Source organism: Hibiscus syriacus, unplaced genomic scaffold (genome assembly GCF_006381635.1).
Source record: "Hibiscus syriacus cultivar Baekdansim isolate YM2019G1 unplaced genomic scaffold, ASM638163v2 tig00015100_pilon, whole genome shotgun sequence".
NCBI classification, from domain to species: Eukaryota; Viridiplantae; Streptophyta; class Magnoliopsida; order Malvales; family Malvaceae; genus Hibiscus; species Hibiscus syriacus.
In genome coordinates this window covers 35,607-58,785 of record NW_024062346.1, presented here as the reverse complement: position 1 = coordinate 58,785, position 23,179 = coordinate 35,607, and the positions used below count along the sequence as shown (strand labels likewise).

Below are 23,179 nucleotides of genomic sequence, written 5' to 3'. Positions count from 1 at the left end.
TCTTAATAAATATAGGTAAAGCCAATCAAGGAAGCTATATGAACCGTTAATTAGACTCCTATGACCTATGACACCAATTCTGTAAACAACAAACTAGATGTTCATTGGAGTGGGGTCCCTGTTTTTAAAGGGGGGAAACGTGCCGCCCAGTTTGAATTTAAAGTACAATAAACATTTATTTATTTATTTATTACAAAAGAAATGCCATTTTGTAGACTTTGAATTCAACATTATTTACAGGAATATTTGTATATTAATTAACCAACCCTTTGTTGAATACTATTCTTTTACTTCACATAAATACCAATTGATTATTTTTTCAAAAAAACTATTTTTATATATTTACTCTACATAATTTATAAATATTACTATTTATTAGGGATTTATATTCAAAGATATCATTAATAAATAATTTTAAAATTTATCGCAAATAAATATTATTAGTATTTATATGTCGGATCTTTTATGAGTCTATACCTTATATATATATATATATATATATATATATATATATATATATATATATATATATATATATATATATATATCTTTAATAACGTTTTATTCAAAAAGAAGCAAATTAGCTTGATTGGATATGTTTGAAGTAGGCTTTTACTCTTTCAACAATATTTAAGCTAATCACTATTTTTTTAAAAATTAAAAATAATAATAGATTTGAATTATTTAAATATTATATAGAAAATACTTATTGTAATATTTTTTACTTGACATAAAATATAGGCTAATTATTTTTTTAAATGACTTATTCTAATTTTTTTATCAAACTAAAGTTGATTACAATATAATATTTATTCTAAGTATTATAAACTTTTTGACAATAAATGTTCAATCACCTTTATAATCGTTGGTACTCGAACTAATAAACTCTAATAACAGTAATGATTCTTTTTACCACTGAGATATGTTGATTCGTACAACATATTCTACTTTTATATTCCTCTGTTTGGTCTTCTAGGAATAAATTATTGTGATTGGGCTAGGTTTGAAGTAAGCTTTTACTCTTTCAACATTATTTAAGCCAACCATTAAATTCTTAGTATATATACAAATATATTATTGTCACGCTTTCTTAGATTAAGGAATAATAATTTATAAGTACTGACAAATATGGTCTAGGTTTTAAAATGCTTTTTTAGTTTTAAAATATTTTAATTAAATTTCAAAATATTATTATAATATTAAATAAATAATTTTTTAACTCAATTTTAATTTTGGACATTAGATATTAGTATATCACCAAATTACCAAATGATCAATGGTCATATAATGATATAAATTTTAGTTTTTATTTGTCATGTTAATAAATTTGTCTAAGTAACTTGAACCCAAATTGATAGAAAAGATACCTCAACACTTGATCACTAAACCAAGTTGCATACTTGATTCATTTATTAAAAAAATTACTAAATCACCGCTAACATTTAAATCTGAATAATTTTTAAATCACTTCATTTTAAATGTGTCATACCGACGAATATAATATGTAAATGATTTTTTATTAGTTTAGGTGATTATAAAGTAATATATTTAAAAAAAAATAATTTATTAACAATACTTACAAATTCTACAAACACAATTGTTCAAACCTAAAACTTTTATGAAGAATAATATTTTTTACCGATAATTGTGACATGTAAGTTATTTTTATATATTAAAAATTCATATTTTTTATGTCGGATTGTACCTTGTAGATGGTTTTCGTTGTTTTTCGCTCCCTAATGTTTGGGTTAAATGGGCGTGCATTAAATTCACCTAGTTAAGATATATAGATTTAGGAGTAATCGTGATTGGTTTTCAAAGCAAATAAGTTGTGGATGGGAAGAAAAAAAAAGATTATTCCAATTTAAATGTTGACAGTAATATATAATTTTTCAATAATGTAATGTAATTGTAAGGTAAATATTTATTTAGAATTTTTTTAGTCATTAATAATATACATACATCACATAATACAATTATTTGAACACGAATTAGAAAATTTCTATAACGTTCATCGAGCGTGGATGAGCACCGTTAAATTAATTTATAAAATACTAAATTATAAAGTACTAAACATATAATTATAAAATAGTTGAAAATCTAAATGTAATTTAATTAAAATATAATATTTATAAAACATTAGTTTTTAGGGTAAACTATACCATTAACTACCTAACTATTTACCCCTTTTACTTTAATCACTGATTTTTCAATTTTATCAATCACTAAATATTAACAGAGTAGATGTGGCAGTTAATAAAATTTGTATAATTACACATTTAGTCCTCATCACTTCCACATTCTATTAATTTGGTCCTAATTTTTATTTAATTCAATAAATTTAATTCTCAATCAGATAGTGACACGTGTCACTATGTGATTAGATGTTTTTTCTTAATATTTTTATTTAATTTAATAAAATTTTCATCCAATCAAATGGTGCCACATGTCACCAATTAAATGAATATCAATAACCACTGTTGGTGGGATTTGAACCCAAGATGTAAAGATAATAAACAAAAACCCCAACTAGGATGCACCATTCAAATGACAAGCTTATCACGGCATAATATATATATAGTTAATGACAATAAAAAAGAAAAAATGACCTAATAAGAACTCCAACATTGAATAATCGAATAACACGATAATATGATATATACACACACAAATATTATAACGATTAATATGTGAATGCATTTTATTTATATTTTAAATCATTTTAATGAAAAAATAAAAAAAATTAATATATTATAATTAAAATATAACGAATATCTTCGTTGACTTAGAATTTTACTGATAGTTGAAGGCTTATCGTAGTAAGCATTTTAATTTATACATTGCTTGTTTATATCCCAGTTAGAGTAATAATTTTATATTTTAATATTTATTCATTATATATTTGAAGAAAATTTTAGGGGAAACTTGTTTTTATTGATTTAGTCTATTTTAATATAGAGTTGTTAAATAAGATTAGAATTCGGTCGACGTTATAATATTTTAAAATATAAGATAAAATACATCTCAATTAAATAAAATTATAATAATGAAGATAATTTATTAATTTAAAATATGTAATATGATATATTTCAATTATAACATATTAAATTCATTTATTAATCAATTATAATATTTGTTTATATATATATTTTATATTTTCATACTATTCAATTATTTCATGTTTGAGTCCTTATATGGTCATTTGTTACCATTAACTATCTTATAAATTATATAGATTGCGTTTTGTATACTAGATAATTTTAGTGGTCTAGCTTAATGGTTATTGATTTAATTTACTTTTCATTCATTCAATTGGTAACACATGACACCATTTAATTGGATGGAAAATTTATTAAATAAAAAAACTTAAAAAACATTGAGTCACCATCAGATTGAGGATTAAATTTATTGAATTAAATAAAAGTTAAGACTAAATTAATAGAATGTGCAAGTAATGAGGACTAAATGTATAATTATATAAATTTTATTAACTGACATGTCATATCCTCCGTTAATATTTAACGACATGTGGATTGATTGATAAGATTTTAAATAGTTAGGTGACCCGATTGATAAAATTGAAAAATCAATGGTTAAAGTAAAAGAAGTACATAGTTAGGTGGTCACTGGTATAATTTACCCTAAAAACTATATATTTATAAATATTGTATTTTAATTAAATTACATTTAGATTTTTAACTAATTTATAATTATACGTTTAGTACTTTATAATTTATTATTTTATAAATTAATTTAACGGTGCTCATTATTAACGGTGTTCATCCGTGCTAGTCGAACGTGACGGATCATTCCACGAATTATTTTAAAATAATAGGATTTTTGTAACATTAAAACAATTTACTGAGTGCTCGACAATAATATATTAAATAATATAATATAATATAATAAACAATTATATAAAATAAATTTTAAAAATACCTTGGAAATTACTCTCTTTGAAAATTGAGTCCCAAAAATTTTGTCGATAACCCTCGATTGGATAAAGAAAACATATGGTCCGGCGTGGGAATCTTCCCAATTTCTTGTCAAAATGAACAGATGGAATTAGATTGAATAAGAAAGGTTCTAGAACATATGATACATTCAACGAAGTTGAAGTATACAAGTCTGTTCCAAATACGCAAATTCAGTACTAGTGGAACAAAACAGTGGCATTATGATTCCAAGCTTATGAATGGTCCCAAAGGTTTGTGCGGTCGTTTTCCATCCCCAAATTAATTCAAGGCATTTCATTTCGTCTTTTGCATGTATTCAATATCATTCACAAACAATCTTTTAATGCATTTCCCCCCAAAATTAATACATTAATGCATTATGAGGGTGAGATCACTCTTTTCTATTTAACTTTTGGATATGTTAGGCGGTTCATCCATCAAAATAATTATAAATTAAATTATCTTAAAATTAAATTTATTTATTTATATTAATTTTATCCTTTAATCAATATTAATCGTTACCATACTAGTGTAACAGTTAAACATAAATAAATATTAACTAGTGACCACTGAACTTAATGAAAATTTTATTGAAGGTTAAGAGTGGGTTCATACACAACACAGTAATATTGATGAATAGACTGAATGATATTCATTCTAATTGATTCAAAGGGAAAGGTTGTAAAAGAACCAAACATAGTGAATTTCGGAGAGTTGTAATGGTCGTGAGAGGATTTGAAAAAAGAACTAAAGTCTGATAATATTAATTAAGTAAAAGTACAAGGATTTCTGTCTTCCTTTGTTCATCAACGAAAGCATAGAGCCCAAATTAAAAAAGAGCAGAGCTCTTACATGGCACAATCAATGACCCTGATTTCTCCCGATGGACTCTCCGGTCGTAATTTTTTTACTCGTTAGTTCTTTTCTTTTCCCATTGAGATGTGTACTTAACTGATTAACTGTACATATTTTTGGGAGTTAAAAACCGTTCACTGAGTCCGACATCCAACTCGGTAGCGAGAGAGAGAGTTGACTCGTTCACCAGCACTGATCGGTCTCCCAGCTCCTCCCCCTAAATCCTGAAAACCTAGAATCCGAAGTTAACGGCCGTCGGCCTCTCCGAAAAACCTTACTATCATAAACAGCCCGTTTTTGGGGATCCGATAAGGTACTGTAGGCCGCGTGGATCTTCATGAACTCATCTGCCGATGAACCTTTCCGATCAATTGCCGCCACGTCCGGATGACAAACCCTAGCCAATCCACGGTACGCCGCTTTGATTTCCTGATTCGAAGCACTGACGGGAATCCCTAGAACCTCGTACAACGACGTGCACGCTGCCATCCCTGGACGGCTCAGATAGCCGCTCGTCGACGCTTTCTCTTGTTGCGAAGCGTAAGAATTGGCGCAGGTAGCGGTGGCTTGAGGAGGCCGGAATCTAGCGCGGGAAGTTGATGGCGGAGAAATTGGAGAAACAGGAAGAGAGATTGAGATAGGAAGAGAAGAGAGCATCGTATTGCCTCGGTGGTTATGGTGTTTCTTTATTTCGAGAAACGATTGAAGGGAGAGGGGACTATATATAGTAATGTATGTGAGCCAGATAAAAGAAACACCCAACATCACGATGAAATATTTTAACTGAAAAATAGAAAACAACTTTAACAAAAACTTGTTTTTGTTATATAATATAATCTTGTTTGGTTGATTATGGTTTATGTTGATATTTATTAGGTTTAGGTTTTGAACCTTACTCTAAATATTTTCTATTATTTAGTTATAAATAATTTTAATTAAACATTTTTTTATTATTAATATATAATTTCATTAGTAGAATATTATCTTTTAATCTATTTTCTCAAATTTAAGTCTGGAGATAAATATTTATAACTAAATTTTATTTTAGTAAATAAAAGATTTAATATTCAAATCGTATTAAAAATAAATTATTTTATTTTATTTTAATGGCTACTTTATTTATAATATTATAGATAATATGTTAATTTTTTGGTATATATATATGTATATATTAAAGAAATAGTTGTATCTAATAAAATTATTTTAACCAATAACTAATTGGTCTAGCAAGATGAGATACTAGATTCTTTAAGCAAAGTCAAGAGTTCAAACTTTGACGTTTGCAAATGAAACAACCTAGGTTGGGAAAGTCGCCTTTGACTCTGCAGTACCTAATATATTCCAAACTAGATTGGGATTATCGCCTTTGCTTTTACAATACCCAATATGGATTATTACATTAATAGATCGAAAACCAATGATTAATTCAAAAAAATTATTTTAATATATATAGTTAATTACATCCATGTTCTCAATGTATTACCCTCATTTTAAATTGATCACTAGACTTTTAAATATTTTAATTTAATCCCTAAATTATGAATATCATTTTAAATTAGTCCTCAAACTTTTGAACATTTTAATTCAATCCTCAAACTATGACCTTCATTCTAAATTGGTTTCCAAAACTTTTTGAACATTCTGATTTTATCCCAAACTATACATATTGTCGTAATCGTCTTTCGGTTGAGCCTCGAATTGGGCTTCGACTTGAAATAATTGAGTTGGGAGTCGCGACCGACCACTTTAAAACGAATTTAGGTGGGTCGGACACCATCTTACCCGATCTGCGTTGTACCAGAAACGTGTCGGGTTCGGGAGTCGGTTACGATCAAGGAATGATTAACACCCTTGAACCGCCCTTTCGGTACCAATTAATTTACCGGTTGTCTTAGTTGCAAAAATTCGAAATTTAAATTAAAATTTAACAAACCCAAATCAAATGACTTACAATTGATTGTTTTGAAAGCGCACTCTTAGAAAAGTCAATAAACGTGTTAGAAAAAAGGTAATAAAAACTAACAAAATAGAAAACTGATGAAATGGAGAAGATAAAATAAAATGAATAAAAGAAAGACAAAGAAAAGAATAATAATAAATTAATGATAACAAGTAAATTAAATAAAAATAAGGAAACGAAAAGAAAAATAAATAAAAAAATAAAAGACATAATAAATAAATAAAATATATAAAAGAAAATAAAATAAATAAAATACTAGAAAATAATGATAAAAATAATATATACATAGTAAATAAATAAATAAATGCAAGAGGGAAAAATATAAAATTAAATAAATAAAATAATATAAGATAAACGAAATGATAATATGTATATAAATAAAATAAATAAAAATATAAAAAATAATAAATATGTATAAATTAATAAAATAGATAATAAAAATTAATATATATATATATATAATCTAATATATATATATATAAATAAAAAAGAAAATACATAAAATGTAAAAAACAATACATGAAAAAAAAAATCGCAAACTGCTTTTGTCAATACACCCGCCTCGACATTGACTTCTCTCGGAGAAATCTGAACCTTCCACGAAAATCATCGTCACCAAAGCAACGGTTGCAGCGAAAACTGCCAGCAACGATCAACTGAACCCCTCCGAATTTACATTATGAAACAAAAGTTCGATTCCCTCTACGCTCAACAACACGCTAGAAGATCGCCGCATCTATTAACCCCTTTCTTTGTCAAGGCGTCAGCAAGGTTATTACCTTCTCCACCAACCAGCTTGATTACACCCTCACATTTAGAAATTACTTCAATGCAAGAGTCGACAAGAGCTTTAAAGGCCGCGGCGCCAAACGTGAATTACATATTCAATTAACCGCAACACTGCTATATGATTCAAGGATTAGTTTGTTCCTTCCAACCCAGGCAGAATCCAAGAATAAAAGGCAAGCTTCTTTTATTGCTATTAATTCTGCAGACAAAGGATACCAGAATCCTATGGACTTAGAAAATTGCAAAAGTAACTTTACATTGTGATATCTAAGAACCCCACCAATCCCAACTGGACCAAAGTTTCCAATTACTGAACCATCTGAATTAAATTTCAATTCCCCCCCCCCCCTTTAACCGGAGGAATCCAGATGCTACGGGGGATTGACGACACAAATAGCACAGCAAGAGACCAAATCTTAGGATCCCGGATAAATTCATTAACTGAAAAGGATAGATCCGGCCAATTTGCCTTGCTCCACCACCCTAAAAATAACCACACACGATCAATCGCCATGGATCCATCCCACTTCTCATTGTTAAAAACCTTTCCATTCCTGCAAGACCAAAGAACCCAAAGAACAGCAAAAAATGCCATTTTCCGAAAAGTTTCAATCTTCCTAGCTGGGTAGCAACCCAACCAAAACTCAAAAAACTCCAACCATTCTGTGAAACACACACTTAATACCCAAAAAACCACTCCAACTACACCAAATCTGCCAGGAAAAATCGCATGAAAAAAATAGATGAACGATAGTCTCAAACTCTTTATCACATAGAACACCACTTCTCCATAAGAGGAACACCCCTTTTGGTTTATTCGAACTTTGTTGGGACCCTATTTATAAGAACTTTCGACGCAAAGAGCTCAATATCATGTGGAATCAAACCTGACCAGAAAACATTCCACGGGGCGCAGTTAGTTTGATTACAGCAACTAAGCTTTATTATATTTTTTGCTTCAAAGTGACCAGAAGAGGACAAAGTCCATCTCAGGCAGTCCGAGGGAATAATACCAAGGCTGCATCCCTTGAGAGTTTGTGAGAAATTTTCCCAAATGCCAACCTCCCAATCAAAGATGGCTCTTCTCAATTGTATTTTCCACTGCCAAATCCCATCAACCCATTGGCCAAAGTCCGCAACCTTTCCAGCTTTCTTAACTGCTAAAGCGAAAATCCTTGGAAACATATTTTTCAAACTCAACCCATTCACCCAATTATCCGACCAGAACTCTAAAGAGGAATCATCTCCCACCCTGAAGCAAATATTTGAGACAAAAGGATCAGAATCCGTAAAAGATGGGCTAAGATGTTTACGATATCACGCCAAATCCATAATATATTTCGCGCTTTTGTGTTTGAAGGCAGAAAGCAATTTACTTCTTTCTCATATTTTTCTTAATAACTATTTGCCAGAGCCTACCTCGTTCCGAACAGCCTCCAAAACCATTTGTAGAGTAGAGCTTTGATTTTAACTTTGAAGTCCACTAAACCAAGGCCACCAAACTGCCTTGGAAGGCAAAGTTGTTCCCAACACACCCAATGGATTTTCCTACCATCAGTGGAATTCCAAATGAATTTTGCTACAACTTTGTTTAGTTCTGAAGCGATGCTAGCTGGCATTTTGAACATCGATAAGAAGTATAGTGGCATGCTTGAAAGCATGGACTTGGTCAGTGCAACTCTACCCCAAAGAGAGAGCAATTTTGATTTTCAAGGGGCCATTTTCTTCACTTTTTCCACAATAGGTCTCCAAATGGCAGGCGAGTTTCGAGAGTGACCCAAGGGGAACCCTAAGTACGACGCATGAAGATTACCCATGGAACAATTAAGTAAACTCGACCAACGTAGCAGCACCGAGTCTTCCACATTAACTCCAAACAGAATTGACTTCTTTAAATTCAATTTTAACCCTGAAGCAAGCTCAAAACAGCAGAGGCGCTTAATATTTTGTATTTGGGAGAGGCCATCACCACAAAAAAGAATTAGGTCGTCCGCGAATTGGAGACGGGAAATCACTAAGCTTTCGTTACCAATCGAAACTCCATCAAAGAGACCAATAGAAACCGCTTTAGACATAATTGAACTCCGTCCCTCAGCAACAATATTGAATAGGAGAGGGGACAGTAGGCAGCCTTGATTCACCTTTTAATTCTGAATCTGTCGGTCGGAGAACCATTCACAAGTACCGAAATCAAAGCGGAGGAAATACAAGACCTAATCCATCCTCTCCATCGCACCCCAAAGCCCATCTTCTCCAACATGAGATCCTAAAAGTTCCAGTCTACACAATCATATGCTTTCTGGAAGTCCGCTTTAAAAATTACACACTTTAACCCTTTCCGTTTCACGCAGTCCACAACCTCATTAGCTACAAACAAACAAACAAACAATATATATATATAATTTAAATTTAAATTCCACACAATTCAATAATTACTAACATAAGTCTTAACCATTCTGATAAAGTACAACATCATTTAACAAAAACTTATTCTATTAAAAGTATTTTTATTTGTCTAATTATTATTTTTGACATTCTAACTAGATGAATAACATAATATAAAGACACACTCTTTCATTAAAAGAATGTTATTTCGATAAAAGAAAGAAAAATACTTTTCAATTGGAGGTTGATTAGGTTTAATTGGGATTTTGAATTTTTTTAATCTATTCTTTTATAGTAATTTTGTTTAGTTGATTATTAGTTTTTATATTAAATTTTTATTTTGAGTTTTTAAATTTGATTTTAATAAAATAACCCGTTTAATAATTTTTAATATTATTTGAAATTTTTTAATTTATTTTTATAAATAAATTATTCTTATATAATATTTTAAAGTTATTTTAATTATTTTAAATATAAAAATACATTTTAATTATAAAGCAAATGCATGATTTAACATATGACTAATCTAAACTAATGTTATATTTTTTTGTTTACAGTACTATTACTGTATTACATATAAGAGTCTATTTTTAAAACAATTGGGATATAAATTTAACATTTATAAATTAATTTAAATACAAATTTGATCTTTTTAAAAAAATCAAATAAAGATTTCGTATCTTCAAATCTATTCTGTTAAAGATCGAACATTTTTCAATATATTAAAACAAGAATTCTTTTTCAAAATATTTTCAAATGATCAAATCTTTACTTAACATATTTAAAAATGTCAGGTTATCATTTAGAATTTTTGTTAGATTAAACCTTAATCAATTGTTTTAAGAGATTAGACCCTTGTTTAAACATCTCCTAAAATATTAGGTTCCGATTTAAACATTTAACCTAAAATTAAATATCCCACAGACGAGGAATAAATTCGAGTTCGACACGTGGTCAAGGTTCGTGGAGAACACGAGTTAGTGCTGTCGTGGTTTCCACTTTGTGCCATATTTACGAATTTTTCCCTCAGAGGCTCAAAATTCCTGGGATAAGAAAAGAAGGAAAAAAAACTTAATTTTATATCATCGGCTTCAATCTTAAGAACCAATTATTGAAACCCTAATTTGATCATCAATGGAATCCCGGTGATTTGTCTCTAAACTATGAACACAAGTTAGTGCTGTCGTGGTGTCCTTTCATGCTTATTTCACTGAAAATGCCCGGATCATCAACGAACGAGGTTGTTTTCATCATTATACAACCCATGTTTTAATTTGTGGGATGCTGAAAATTAAAGGCATATGCAGGATTCTTCTGCTGGAAAAAAGAAAGGCAAGGAAACACACAAGGAGAGGAGTAAGGTGAACGGTAGCCCATTGAGCCGTTATTCTTTGTCTCAAGATATTCATGATAGCTCCTCCAACAGTGAATGAAGTTTCAAAGTCCAAGTGAATGCTAGCACGGCTTTACTGTAACACCCCCCAATTGTAACATCCTGATATGTATTTTCTGCTTGCTTCCAGACTCTTGTGGCGCATGGAGAACATTTCTATATGGAACAAGGAGAGGAATTGTTGTCAATGGTGGAGATTTTGATGATCTTGTTGCAAGATCCATATTTGAAAGTCTTTGTTTCTTCTCCTTGGACCAAGTTTTCTTAGAAAACAAACTGTTGAAGAAGAATTTAGCTATGAAAAGGCCAACCGGTCGTTGTGTATGAAAGATCCAAACTCTGCAAGGCGAACGAGTGCCACTGAAAGACTTGTTACCTTTCAACACTGCAATTATTGCAATAAAGATGTACCTTAAAAACTCTAAATTATAATATATTTTGAATATTTTCTTTGTATTTTCTATTGATAATTTATTTTCGTCCCTAAAATTTTATAAGTTAGTCATCCCTTAAAACTTTATAAGTTCGCCTCTCAGCATAAAATATTATGTCGGTCTTTTGACACTGCCAGCAATATCTCGGAACCTCTTCCCTGCATTTAGTTTTAGTTTAGGATTTTATTGCTTGGATGGTTTAGTACGAGGATTATAACATTAGCAAGTTTAACAGAAACTAAGCACGATGACAAGAGTTGGAAAAATCATAACACGCTATAGATTGATAACGTATCCTGGTAAATTTAGAAAAACATAAATTAAGAGAGTAGAAGTTGACTTATACCTAATTAGAAAAGGTAAACTACGCAAATGGTCACTAATGTTTGAGTAAGTTTTTGTTTTCACCACTTATGTTTCAAAGGTTACAAATCAGTCACTAACATTATCTTTTATTACAAATTAGTCACTCGCAGTTAATCGTCATTAACAAGAGTGACGGTATACACAGCTGGACCATTTAAAGCTTACTTGGATCGGGTTGACCGCCACATAGAGTGTCAAATGTTGAAAGCAATAGCACGGGTTGTTGCTTCATCTTCTTCCTTGCTTTACCATGGGTTGTTGCTTCATCTTCGACTCTCCTCGAACCCCATTCCCCTCTCTTTCCTTCCTACAGTTTCATCTTCTTTCATTTTTCTTTTTCATTATTAATCAATATGATTTAGTAAATGCCGGTTCTTCTTTGTTCCTGCTGCAGAAAAAGAATGGAAGCAAGAAAGATGGGGATGGAGAAAAGAAGGAAAAGAGATCATCGATCATTGTTCTCAAGTTTGATTGCTTTTGTGAAGGTTGAACAGCCAAAATCCTCACACACATTCGTGATTTTGAAGGTACAATCAACATGTACGTTTAAGATTCCCATTTTTCGTTTTGAGTTTTCCTTATTTTTTCATCTTCATTCTGTTTTTTGAACCTTTTCAACTTTTGTTATTTACTCTGTTTTTACAGGGGTGAAGACTTAGCTGAACTAAAATAAATAGACGGTGATGGGGACTGTGAATCCTACTGCCATGAAAGAGAAGCTCGTGAAGAAAACTATGCTTTGTTAACTCCATGGTTGGGTCCAATATTTGGGTTATGCAAACTGGTCGAAGTGCAAGAGTACAAGGGAGTTGATGTCTCGTTATCGAAGTATGCTTCCATCATCATGTTGCATCAATGGTTGGGTCCAGTATTTGGGCAGTCTCTGATAATAAAGTTAGCATCTAGAGGGAAGCTGAACCTTTTTTGGAACAAAACCATAAAAGCTCCACAATATTACTGGTCAACTTTTCTTTTTAAATGGATAAATTTTCTTGTCAACAAAATACTGGACTCAACCATGGAGTTATAAAAGATGGTTGTCTAAGTTCATATATAAGTTCATGGACAAAATACTGGACAACGAAAATTTACCCTTTTAATAGATGGTCATCTAAGTTGATGGACCCTGCGTATCTAGTTTTTTTTTTAACAAAATTACTGGTCAAAGAAATATACTGGCATCAATGGTTGATATGAACTTTTTTTCTTTTAGAACCCATCTGTAAATTTTCTTTCCATGCTTTCCATGATGACTATGATGAAGAAGACAACCCAAGGAACATAGGACCAATGCCTTTATGGTTGTCCGCGGTGATCTTGGAATGGAAATTTCGGTTGAGAGTAATAGCATGGGTTGTTCCTTCATCTTCTTCCTCTTACTCACCTTCTGCATCGTCGAAATTATGAGAATTTAAGAACCCATGTGGCGGTCAACCCAGTCCAAGTAAGTTTTAAGCGGTTAACGGTGAGTGATCAATTTGTAACAAACGATAATATTAATGACCGATTTATGATTTTTGAAACATCGATAGTGAAAACAAAAAAATTACTCAAACATTAGTGACCATTTGCATAGTTTACCCTAAAACAATTATCGATGAAACTGAAAAACACCAACTTTAAGACTAATATGGAAAAAATCAGGGATCAGATTGAAAAAACACCAACTTTAGAGAGTAGAAATTGATTTATACCTAATAAAATAATAATAATGTTGCCATTTTTATGGGGTCAAATTCAAATCTTAATACAATTGAATTGTTTATGTATGTTTTAATTATGAGCCCAATTTTCATTCAGTAGATGAGCCCAGTTCCAAAGAAGAAGATCCAACCCCTGATCAAATCAAAACAACCCTACCCTGCAACGGCTACTTCCTTTTCTTAATTTTATCATGTCGGCTCCAACGGTCATATTTGAGAAATCACCGTTTGAATTTCGCTATAAGGCCCCTCTAATCTTTTCCCTTTTCAAGCATTGCATTTTTTTTCTTTCGCTTCACCCACTGATTAAGAGTTTGAAGTTTTGAACAGCTTCCGTCCCTCATTATTCTTTCGGGAAAGAAGAAGCTTTTATTTTTGGCAACAAATCTGCGTTTCCAGTGACTTTCTTGACTTTCCGACTGATTTCCAATGGAGACCCCTTCTTCTGCAAGAAGAGTGACCAGGTCACAGACTTCGGCTGCTCTGAACAACAGTATTCTTGTTTCCAGTGAGTCATTTTCACTTTCTTTTTAGTATTAGATTTATAAAAATAGGTTTAATTGTTCATTATGATTGTTTTCTCCCCCTTTTTTTCAGAAGGAAAGAATGAAGAGTCTGAGAAGAAGAGTGTGTCGAAAACAAGAACAAGAAACGGAAAGCAACAACAAGACAGGTCTGCGCTAATTGACATAACAAACGATTCACCCATTGTCGGGCTTGCAGTCGGGACGCCGACGTCTGACATATCTAAGCAGTGGGGAGGCAAGAACATGAGGATGATGACTCCCGGTTCAGGTGAGGCATTGCTAAGGGGACAAGTCAAGAGTCTCCTGCAAAAGGTTGAAGAAGAAGCCGAGCTTTTGAAAGTTCCGTTGGACAACCGTCGCCCTTTTCTTCATCTTCAAAGCTGTGTGAATTCCCCAATGGGGATTTTGGCTCCTACTCCTGCAAATACACCACAGGTTGAGGATGGTGGTATTAACAACACTAGAGCGATGGCTCTTCCTGTTTTTGACGAAAAGTTGAGGATTTCTGAGGTTAGATTTTCACACTTTTTTTTTGTTTCCTTTTGAAGTTCGAATCTTGTGAGATTAAAATTCCCAATTGTGTGATTCTTTTGTGGAATATGATAGATGGTGGGGAGTGGCATATTTGAGGGATTGAATGTAGAATCCCAAAAAAGTATGATAACAAGGTCTTTGCTGCTGGACTTTTCTGAGAAATCAGAGACCTCAGATTCAACAGAATGTGATTCGGTGGTGACAGATGAAGGAATGATAACAGGGGAAAGCAGTGCAAGCAAAGAGAAGGCATCCATTGATGATGATAACTCCTCTGTTTGGTCAATGCAGGTGAATACAAGCACCCATGATGAAGATGAGGAAACAATTGAAGAGATGGGAGATGATTACTATGAAGAAGAAGAAGAAGAAGAGGAAGAAGTGGGTGATGATGTAGGTTTGTTGGTTGATGAGCTTTGTGAGGGTTTAAGCAAGATGAGCATGAAAGAGATGTTCAAAGGGAAGCACACTAGATTTGTATACAACAGTGATGATGAGATTGAAGAAGAGTGTGAGGAGGATTCATCTGAGATTATACGGTTGAAGGGATTACCGACGCCGAAAGGAAAGCACTGGCGATTTCCTATGGACGACGACCAAGATGATGAATAAATGGTGGTGGAGTCTTTGATTCCTCATCTTTGGGATTCTTTTTCTTTTTGTCATCTGCGTTTGTTTGTTATTGTTTTTTTTGGAAAAACAAATCACCAATCAAGTGATTGAATAAAAAAATGACTTCCTTTTATTCTTGTTTATGATTTGGGAGATAAAAGTTTCATCAGACGAATCAAATGAAGGGGGGGGGGTAAACATAAGTAATTTGTTAGATAACTAACTTGACAAAAACTATTTATAGAGGGTTATCAAATCTGAGAACAATTCCTAGCTCCAAAGATCTAAACAAAGAAACACATACTCAGAGGCGCACTTCATCAGTTTAAAACCATGGATGTCAGCTTCATCCGACGAATCAAATGAAGAAAAAAAAACAGAAGTAAATGTTAGGTACCTAATTTGACAAAAAAAATTATAGAGGATGAAATGGAGAATAATTAACAGATATATCAATTTAAATTTATTAATGAAATGGAGAATCAAATTATATATATTACAAAACGATATATATTTATTGAAAACTAGGTATGGAATGATTATGATATATGTTGGTTTCGTTGTGTTCTAATATTTTGCAAGCAAATAGGGAACTGTGGAGGCATGCATGTCCAGCGCATGCGAGACAAGCCATGGACCCACTAAGTTCACACATTTAAATCAATCAATGTCTCTTCTATATCTATGTGTGTTCTTATTCTAATATATACTGTTTTTACTAATTTTCTTGTATGGAGATTCATTTTGTTCTTACTATTATCTTCCGCATCATGTTTGGTTTCCAGGAAAATCAAGTTTAGAGATGATTTATGTAAGAGAGTTTCTTCAGTCATTACACAACCGTATTTTTACAAATAAATTAAAACTAAACGCCTAAGCGACATAACCCCCTTCATTGATCAAATACACAGAAAATCCAATATCACTGTCTGGGCTTGAATTCGAGAACTCGTTCCCCTTCTTCTCCACCATTACTACTACTCTGTAATAACAGCAACGCCATGTCTGAGTTACTGTCATTATTGGCTTCAAAGCTCGAAATACCTTCATCACCACCGTATCTGATCTCTTGGCTCAGTTGAGACGCTACGAACTTGTCGAGGACTCTCCAATCAGTCACTTTCTTCGAGTTGTCACAAAAGAACTGCTGTTGGTATTCTTCTTCTTTGTCATGATAATTATTTTTATTATTCTCTGACATTAGAGATATCGAGTTCGGCTTCTTTATTAGTGGCAGAGAAGGGCTCTCCAGCTGAGGAAGCTGAACGAACTGATCACAGTGGACGAAGTTCAAGTGATCCGCATCTATCTCTTGCTTACACAACATATTCGGAGGTACAAAATTCTGGGGTTGCTGCCTCGAAATGTAATCGATCGGATCGACAATGTTGCTGATGCCACTCGTTTCATCGTAGAAGTAGCTCGAGTCCCACTGTTCGATAGTCTTGTTTTGACCAGTAGTACTGGTTCTCTTCTTGAACGCTCGACAAACCACCCATCCTTCCTCCTGAACCAAAAAAAAAATCGAATTTCGCCTTTGAAAAAACTGATGAACATAGAGGAAACATGAAAAAGGCCATGCCAGAAAAGGGATAGAAAGAAGTAAGCATGCATGTTAACTTTTGACTTAGGGATGGTGGAAGAAGTCATTGTTCTAGGAATGATCATATTAAGTTTGACATTTAATTTCAGTGTAGAAAGGGAAGCCTGACCCTTTCTTTGGACTGAATTCGGTCAAGAAAGCTATTCAAAGCTACTCAGAACGTTGGACGACCATGAAAACAATATCTATATATATACGTATATGCTTGCCTGTGGGGGTCCGTTCTCGTCGGATTCAAGCCTATATTCATGCATGATCCAATCAGTTTTTTGACCAGTTGGAGCTCTTCCTTTGTAGAAAACCAGAGTCTTTCTCATGCCAATCAGCTTTGATTTATCATAAACCGCCTTGTCTCTCCCCGTTGCTTTCCAAAAACCCGCCATGGTCGCTCTATTGGTTCTCGTTCCCGTTGGATACTTCTTATCCTTGTGGCTGAAGAAATACCACTCGTTTTGCTCCTCGTACCCGATCCGGCACCTCTCTGCTCATCACCATTGATAACACTCAGATATTATATATAATAAGACATATATATACTACACAGTTTAATATTAAGTTCTCATGCAAATTAATGAGAAACCCTAGCTTGGATCTTAACCCCCCAGAGTGAAGAACTGAGGTTTCAAAACCCTAAAATATGATGACTATACCTTGAAGGTCCCATGGTTCGATCCTGTAGAGATCAATGTCTCTGATAACGTCGAGATCGATCTTGTTCGATGCAACTTTCTTCCTCAGGTAGTACCCAACAAGCTCTTCGTCTGTCGGGTGGAACCGGAATCCAGGTGGGACACACGACTCCATCGATCACTTCACCTCCCCGATATTAGCAGTAGAGACCACTCTTTTATAACTTCATCATCTCTAAATCATAACCGACAAAAGAAAACTTAAAAATAAAAGAAAAATAATGGAGCTTTATCGTAATGATCATTCGCTACTAGGCTATAGCTCATTTGGTGATCGGTAGTGATTAACACTCAACGGGCTCAACCCCATGTTTATCACTCTCCCTCCCTCTCCTGGAAACAAAATTTAACGCGTGTTATAAAACGAAACCCATTGTTTCATAGATGTGGAAAGGGGGGAAAAGGCTAAAAGAAAAAGAATCATGAAAAGTTTGTTTTGTTTTTTAGAGAATACTTGGAACGGACAACTAGATGTGTGCGCTAATGATGTTTGTCTTGTGTTGGTGAATGGTGTGAATGATGTATCAAGAACGGGGTTTCCATTACCAAACTATTACAAAATAATTTATATGATTTTAATCCTTTTACTCTAATTGAATTTTGTATTTTAAAATGAAATTAAATCCCGAATTCATCTAAAAGAATTATTTAAAATATTATATAACAACTTATTGTTTTTTAAAAGAAAAGGGAAGGTTTATAGAATATATACAAACTTATCGGGAAAAAGTTTTGATCAAATAGATCCATTAATTAGTTAAATAATCAAGAATATTCGTATTATTTTATCTTGTGTACAATTTTGTTATTTTTCGTATAAATATAATTCTTCTCTAAAAAGGATTTGAAAAAAAAAGCTACTCATTTAAGTTGGGGATTTTGAGTTGCTATATGGCTGATTAGAAAGTTGAATACTGGACAATTGTGGATGACTTCATCACAATTAAGCACGCGTTTGTTTGATAAACCAAAAAAAGAAACTTTTTTTTTCTTGAGAGGCGAAAAGAGAGAGTTTTGAAAGGATCAAAGCCTGACAAAAGTGAAAGAGATGAAAAAAAAACTGAACTCCACTTGCGGTTGCAGTTGCAGTAGCAGAAGTTTGTGTCGCGTTGCAAATGAAAGGATTCTATCAAGTTTGTCTGTTTGTCGAGAATTTTCATAGCAGAGCTGAGCCTTCTTTTTCCTTTGATGGAAGAGCAAGGGTTCTGTCTCAACTAGGTTGTTGATCAACACGAGAGAGCTCAATTTCCGTTGAAAGTTAATGGTTAATGTCAGAATGTGCTAAAGACAAAGAAACATACGCAAAAACATCCCAAAAAAAACTTTGTAATGGAGGCAAGACAAACAGCTGACATGACACAAATGAAGAAGTCAATTTTTCCCATGCAAATGAAGAAGCTTACCTGGATATTAAGTTGGGTGGCGGTGGAGTTAATTAATTATTGGTTTTTGATGAGTTGAGATGGAGAAGAAATGAAGAAGAAGAAGACAAAGAGAGGAAATGAAAAGGTCCAGAATTGAAGAATAGAGAGACAAAACAGGAAGAGAATATAAAAAGGAGAGGGGAGGACCGCTCGATTGCGCATGGTTGATGGCCGCCCCCACTTGGCTTACGTCAATGCATAGCTAACTTGCTCAGTTTTGTTTTTTTTGTTTTTAATCCTAGAAAACAAATGTTTAAACCCTTACTAGCTAGCCATATAAATATCTACCATATAATTTATAATTAAGTATTATAAAAATATAAATGAATTGATAATCGAATTTCATATAAATTCAAATAAAAATAAATTTAAATATTTTTTTTAATAATAAGATTTAATTTATAATAAAATCTAAACGAGAGAATCACGATTAAGTGAAACTCAAACTTAAAAGTATAAAGTTGTACAATTCAGGATTGATTTAATAATGGATTTATTATATTTTCCATGGATAAATTTGATATTATTTTTGAAAAGTGCGGTAAGGAAGTAATTTTAAAATTGATTTTGAAAAATTAGGTCTAAAATTCAATGTTTGATATTGATATCAAAAAGTACTTTTTTAAAAGACAAAATATTGTTTAGACATTATATTGTAAATTCAAAATATGTTAAACTTATTAATATTTTAATATATGAAATATATCAATTTAAACTAAACTAAAATATATATTTTATAATAACTCGCTATTAATATTTTAATAAATAAATCATAAACTTAGATTATTTTTAAGTAATTAAAATAAATTATTGAGTAATAAATTATTTTTTAAATATATGAGTATTAAATTATTGAAACAAAAGGTTAATACATTATTTATAAAAGAAATTGAATTTCAAAGTTTTTTTCGGGGACAACTGAATAGAGCCCATACATGAACAAGGAGCAAAGTTTAAAATGAAAAATTAAAAATCCTAACTTTTACGATTTATTTAAAACCATCATTCTAACCACATTTTTTTTATTAAATTTTACCTCTTTGATATTGATTATGCGGTCAAAACTAACATTTTTTTTAACCAAAAGTACTGCAGTTAGACAACATTACCAGACGTTGAAATTTAATATTTAAGCTCTCTAAGCATATTTTTAATCTTATACTACTATTTATTTATAAGTTCTTTTCATTACTCTAAAAACTATTAAGTTAAAAATGATTTTTTAAGAAGTATCTAGTTTTATTAAAAAGAAGAAATATACATAATTATGTTTACAATTATAACTGTAAACTAAATACATAACTAAATTATTTTTCTATAACCATTGGCACAACGAATTAGTCACTTAAAATCACACAAAGACCATACAAGAAAAATATTAAAAATTTTAACTACCCAAAAAAGGATAGATACAAATAGATTTAAACATAACGACAAACAAATCACAAAAGGGAATCAAGCTACTAAAAGATTACTGGAAAATCACAAATTAATGTCGAGCGATGTGAGATAACTATCTACGAATGTAAATCGTGTATCCAAATCCAATCCGAGGTCAGGGAAGATCAACATAATAACAAATTAGCACCATCTTGATCAATAATGACAATGTTAAATTTAACCTAATGAAAAAATATAAATAGAACTAACAATCAAACGACCAAAAAAATATCAAAATGCAGAGTTATTAAAAACTAAAAGAAGAATAAAATTGTGATGTAAAAAAGTAAATGAAAAAGAATAAAAATATTTTCAGCAACAACAAACACTAAAACTGTCGTCTGTAAATTAAAGATAAAGGAAGACATAAACAAAGTTTAGCATTTCAAAAATAATGTACAATATGTGTATATTTTAGTAAGATTCAAATTAATTAACTAACTAAAATATAAATATAAATATATAATTTATAATTTATAATATTATTTTAAAATTTGATATAATTTAGATTTTTTATTTTAAATATAATATTAGGGAAAACTACTTCAGGTATCACTAGACTTTGTTCGTTGACTCGTTTGTGCCATAGAACTTTCAATTTTGTCAATTATAACACTAAACTTTAATTTTACATTCAATTATGTTACTCTGTCGTTAAATCAATAATGGGGCGATGACACGGCTAACATGGAATGCCACTGTCAATCGTCGCCCATCACCTATCGTCTTTCGCGACAAAATTGGTACCAAAATATTCACATTTCACTCCTCATTCTTTCATATGATTAGTTTTTCACGAAATCCACTCAAAATTGATAAAAATAAACAAAAAATACTATTTTTTAGATGTTTGAAATTTTCTTAGATTTACAGGATTTGAAGTGTTTGTTCGAAAATTTGAATGATGAAAAGCATTATTTCGAGAAGATGAACAACATACCTCAAAAGTAGCCTCATCATATGGTCATTGAAAGAGATTAGAGTATTAATATGTTGAACTTTTAAATGGATTTTCGTCAATTTTGAGTAGGTTTCGTGGAAAATCAGTCATATGAAAAGAAAGATAAGTGAAATACGAACATTTTGGTACAATTTTGTCGCAAAATATGACTGATGATAGGCGGTGCTTGGCAATCGGTTTGCGGTTGAAAAGTACAGTGCTAAAAAAGAAAATTATTTAAAAGTTCAGTGAAAAAACTGATACACCTCTAAAGTTTAGTGTCTAAAACGACGTCACATTAGGCAACATAACAACTGTACCTAAACGACAATGTTTTGGTGTGGTGAGTCACATCAACAATCGTTAGTTATATCATCGTCTCGTTACTGACTTAACGACGGAATGACATAATTGAATATAAAATTAAAGTCTAATGTTATAATTGATAAAATTAAAATTCAATGATATAAACAAATCAACGAACACAATTCAATGATTTCTTACGTAGTTTCCCTTAATAAATTATTATGAGTGTAATATCACATCATTAATATTTTTTAAATAATCTAATCCTACATCTTATTAAACTAACTATTGATTAATTTGAATTATGGATTTTAAAATTTCGAAATCTGCACTTCGGCAATAGGTTAAGAAGTGTGATACAAAAGCAGGAATAGAATACAATAGGGATAAGTGAATTTGGTATGGAATAAGTGGAAGAGACGTCCACGTAGGACGGTGGTGGGTCGGCTGCTGTCTCCAATCGTGCGGCGGACCTCATCATTGAATTCATCACCACCCCCAACCCCACCATCAAAGTTGGGGCGGTGAACCGCAAACAAATAACCCCTTCTCTCACAAACAGTCTTAGAGTAAGAATTGGCGTAACCAGCAAAAGAGGAGATCCTGGGAGGGTCCTATTAGGATCTCAAAACTCTTTTAAGACATCGACCACCCTCCAAACTTTTTTCTTTCTTTTTCCCTTTCTCAATCCAAAAACAACACCTTACCCTTCCAATTTCTTGTTTTTCATACTCGTAACTCGACTTATATGGTGTGAAACACAAGCTTCTTTCAAAGGGGACATCAACCATGATTGCACCCCTTGTATATTCACAATGAAATACCCTACTTTTTTCTATATAAATATTGCTATCATTCAAAATCAAAATATTTTGCAATTTATTCCATTTGATTTGTGTGGTTATTTTATGGGATTAATAAGATAATATTATCAGTAATATGCGATTCTATGAGGTGATTATTGATCATCATGTGAATTAGAGTGGATATCATGTGGATATTTCATACATTATTATTATCATCATCATATTTTGGAAAAGCTACTGATTGATTGAGAATTGCACCCAAACTAACACTTTCTTCTCAAATGTTTTGCACAATAACATGTAACCGGGGCTTTTGATCAGTGAAAGTATCTACCGACAGAGTAGTAGTATTGTTGAAGGTTGAACTGAGGTTTATACACCAAGTTCAGATGCACATCTGCTATAATATGTCAGATATTGATTAGTTGGCCGCCTGTAATATCTTTTTACTACGAAG

At 31.8% G+C, this 23,179-nt stretch overlaps 3 protein-coding genes across 4 annotated transcripts; 1 reads left to right on the top strand and 2 right to left on the bottom strand.

Moving 5' to 3' along the window:
* Window positions 1-4,760: 4,760 nt before the first annotated feature.
* On the bottom strand, window positions 4,761-5,491 carry LOC120207622 (chaperone protein dnaJ 11, chloroplastic-like). The gene has a single exon (XM_039207057.1). It carries the CDS (start codon window positions 5,466-5,468, stop codon window positions 4,995-4,997), a length of 474 nt encoding a protein of 157 aa, XP_039062988.1. The 5' UTR covers window positions 5,469-5,491; the 3' UTR covers window positions 4,761-4,994.
* Window positions 5,492-14,193: 8,702 nt separating this feature from the next.
* Window positions 14,194-15,521, top strand: LOC120207621. Of its 2 annotated transcripts, none has more exons than XM_039207055.1 (3): window positions 14,194-14,349; window positions 14,439-14,878; window positions 14,975-15,521. In XM_039207055.1, exons 1-3 carry the CDS (start codon window positions 14,271-14,273, stop codon window positions 15,512-15,514), a joined length of 1,059 nt encoding a protein of 352 aa, XP_039062986.1. In that variant the 5' UTR covers window positions 14,194-14,270; the 3' UTR covers window positions 15,515-15,521. The 2 variants fall into 2 exon arrangements, with proteins under 2 accessions (XP_039062986.1, XP_039062987.1); XM_039207056.1 differs by having other exon boundaries at window positions 14,195-14,349; window positions 14,978-15,521.
* An 885-nt stretch (window positions 15,522-16,406) lies between these two features.
* LOC120207619 (NAC domain-containing protein 37-like) lies at window positions 16,407-19,365 on the bottom strand. Its single transcript, XM_039207054.1, has 4 exons — window positions 19,210-19,365; window positions 17,768-17,981; window positions 17,327-17,598; window positions 16,407-17,021 (listed from the first exon to the last, which is right to left on the bottom strand). The coding sequence occupies exons 2-4, from the start codon at window positions 17,919-17,921 to the stop codon at window positions 16,437-16,439; spliced, it is 1,011 nt and encodes a 336-aa protein (XP_039062985.1). The 5' UTR covers window positions 17,922-17,981; window positions 19,210-19,365; the 3' UTR covers window positions 16,407-16,436.
* Between the last annotated feature and the right edge of the window lie 3,814 nt (window positions 19,366-23,179).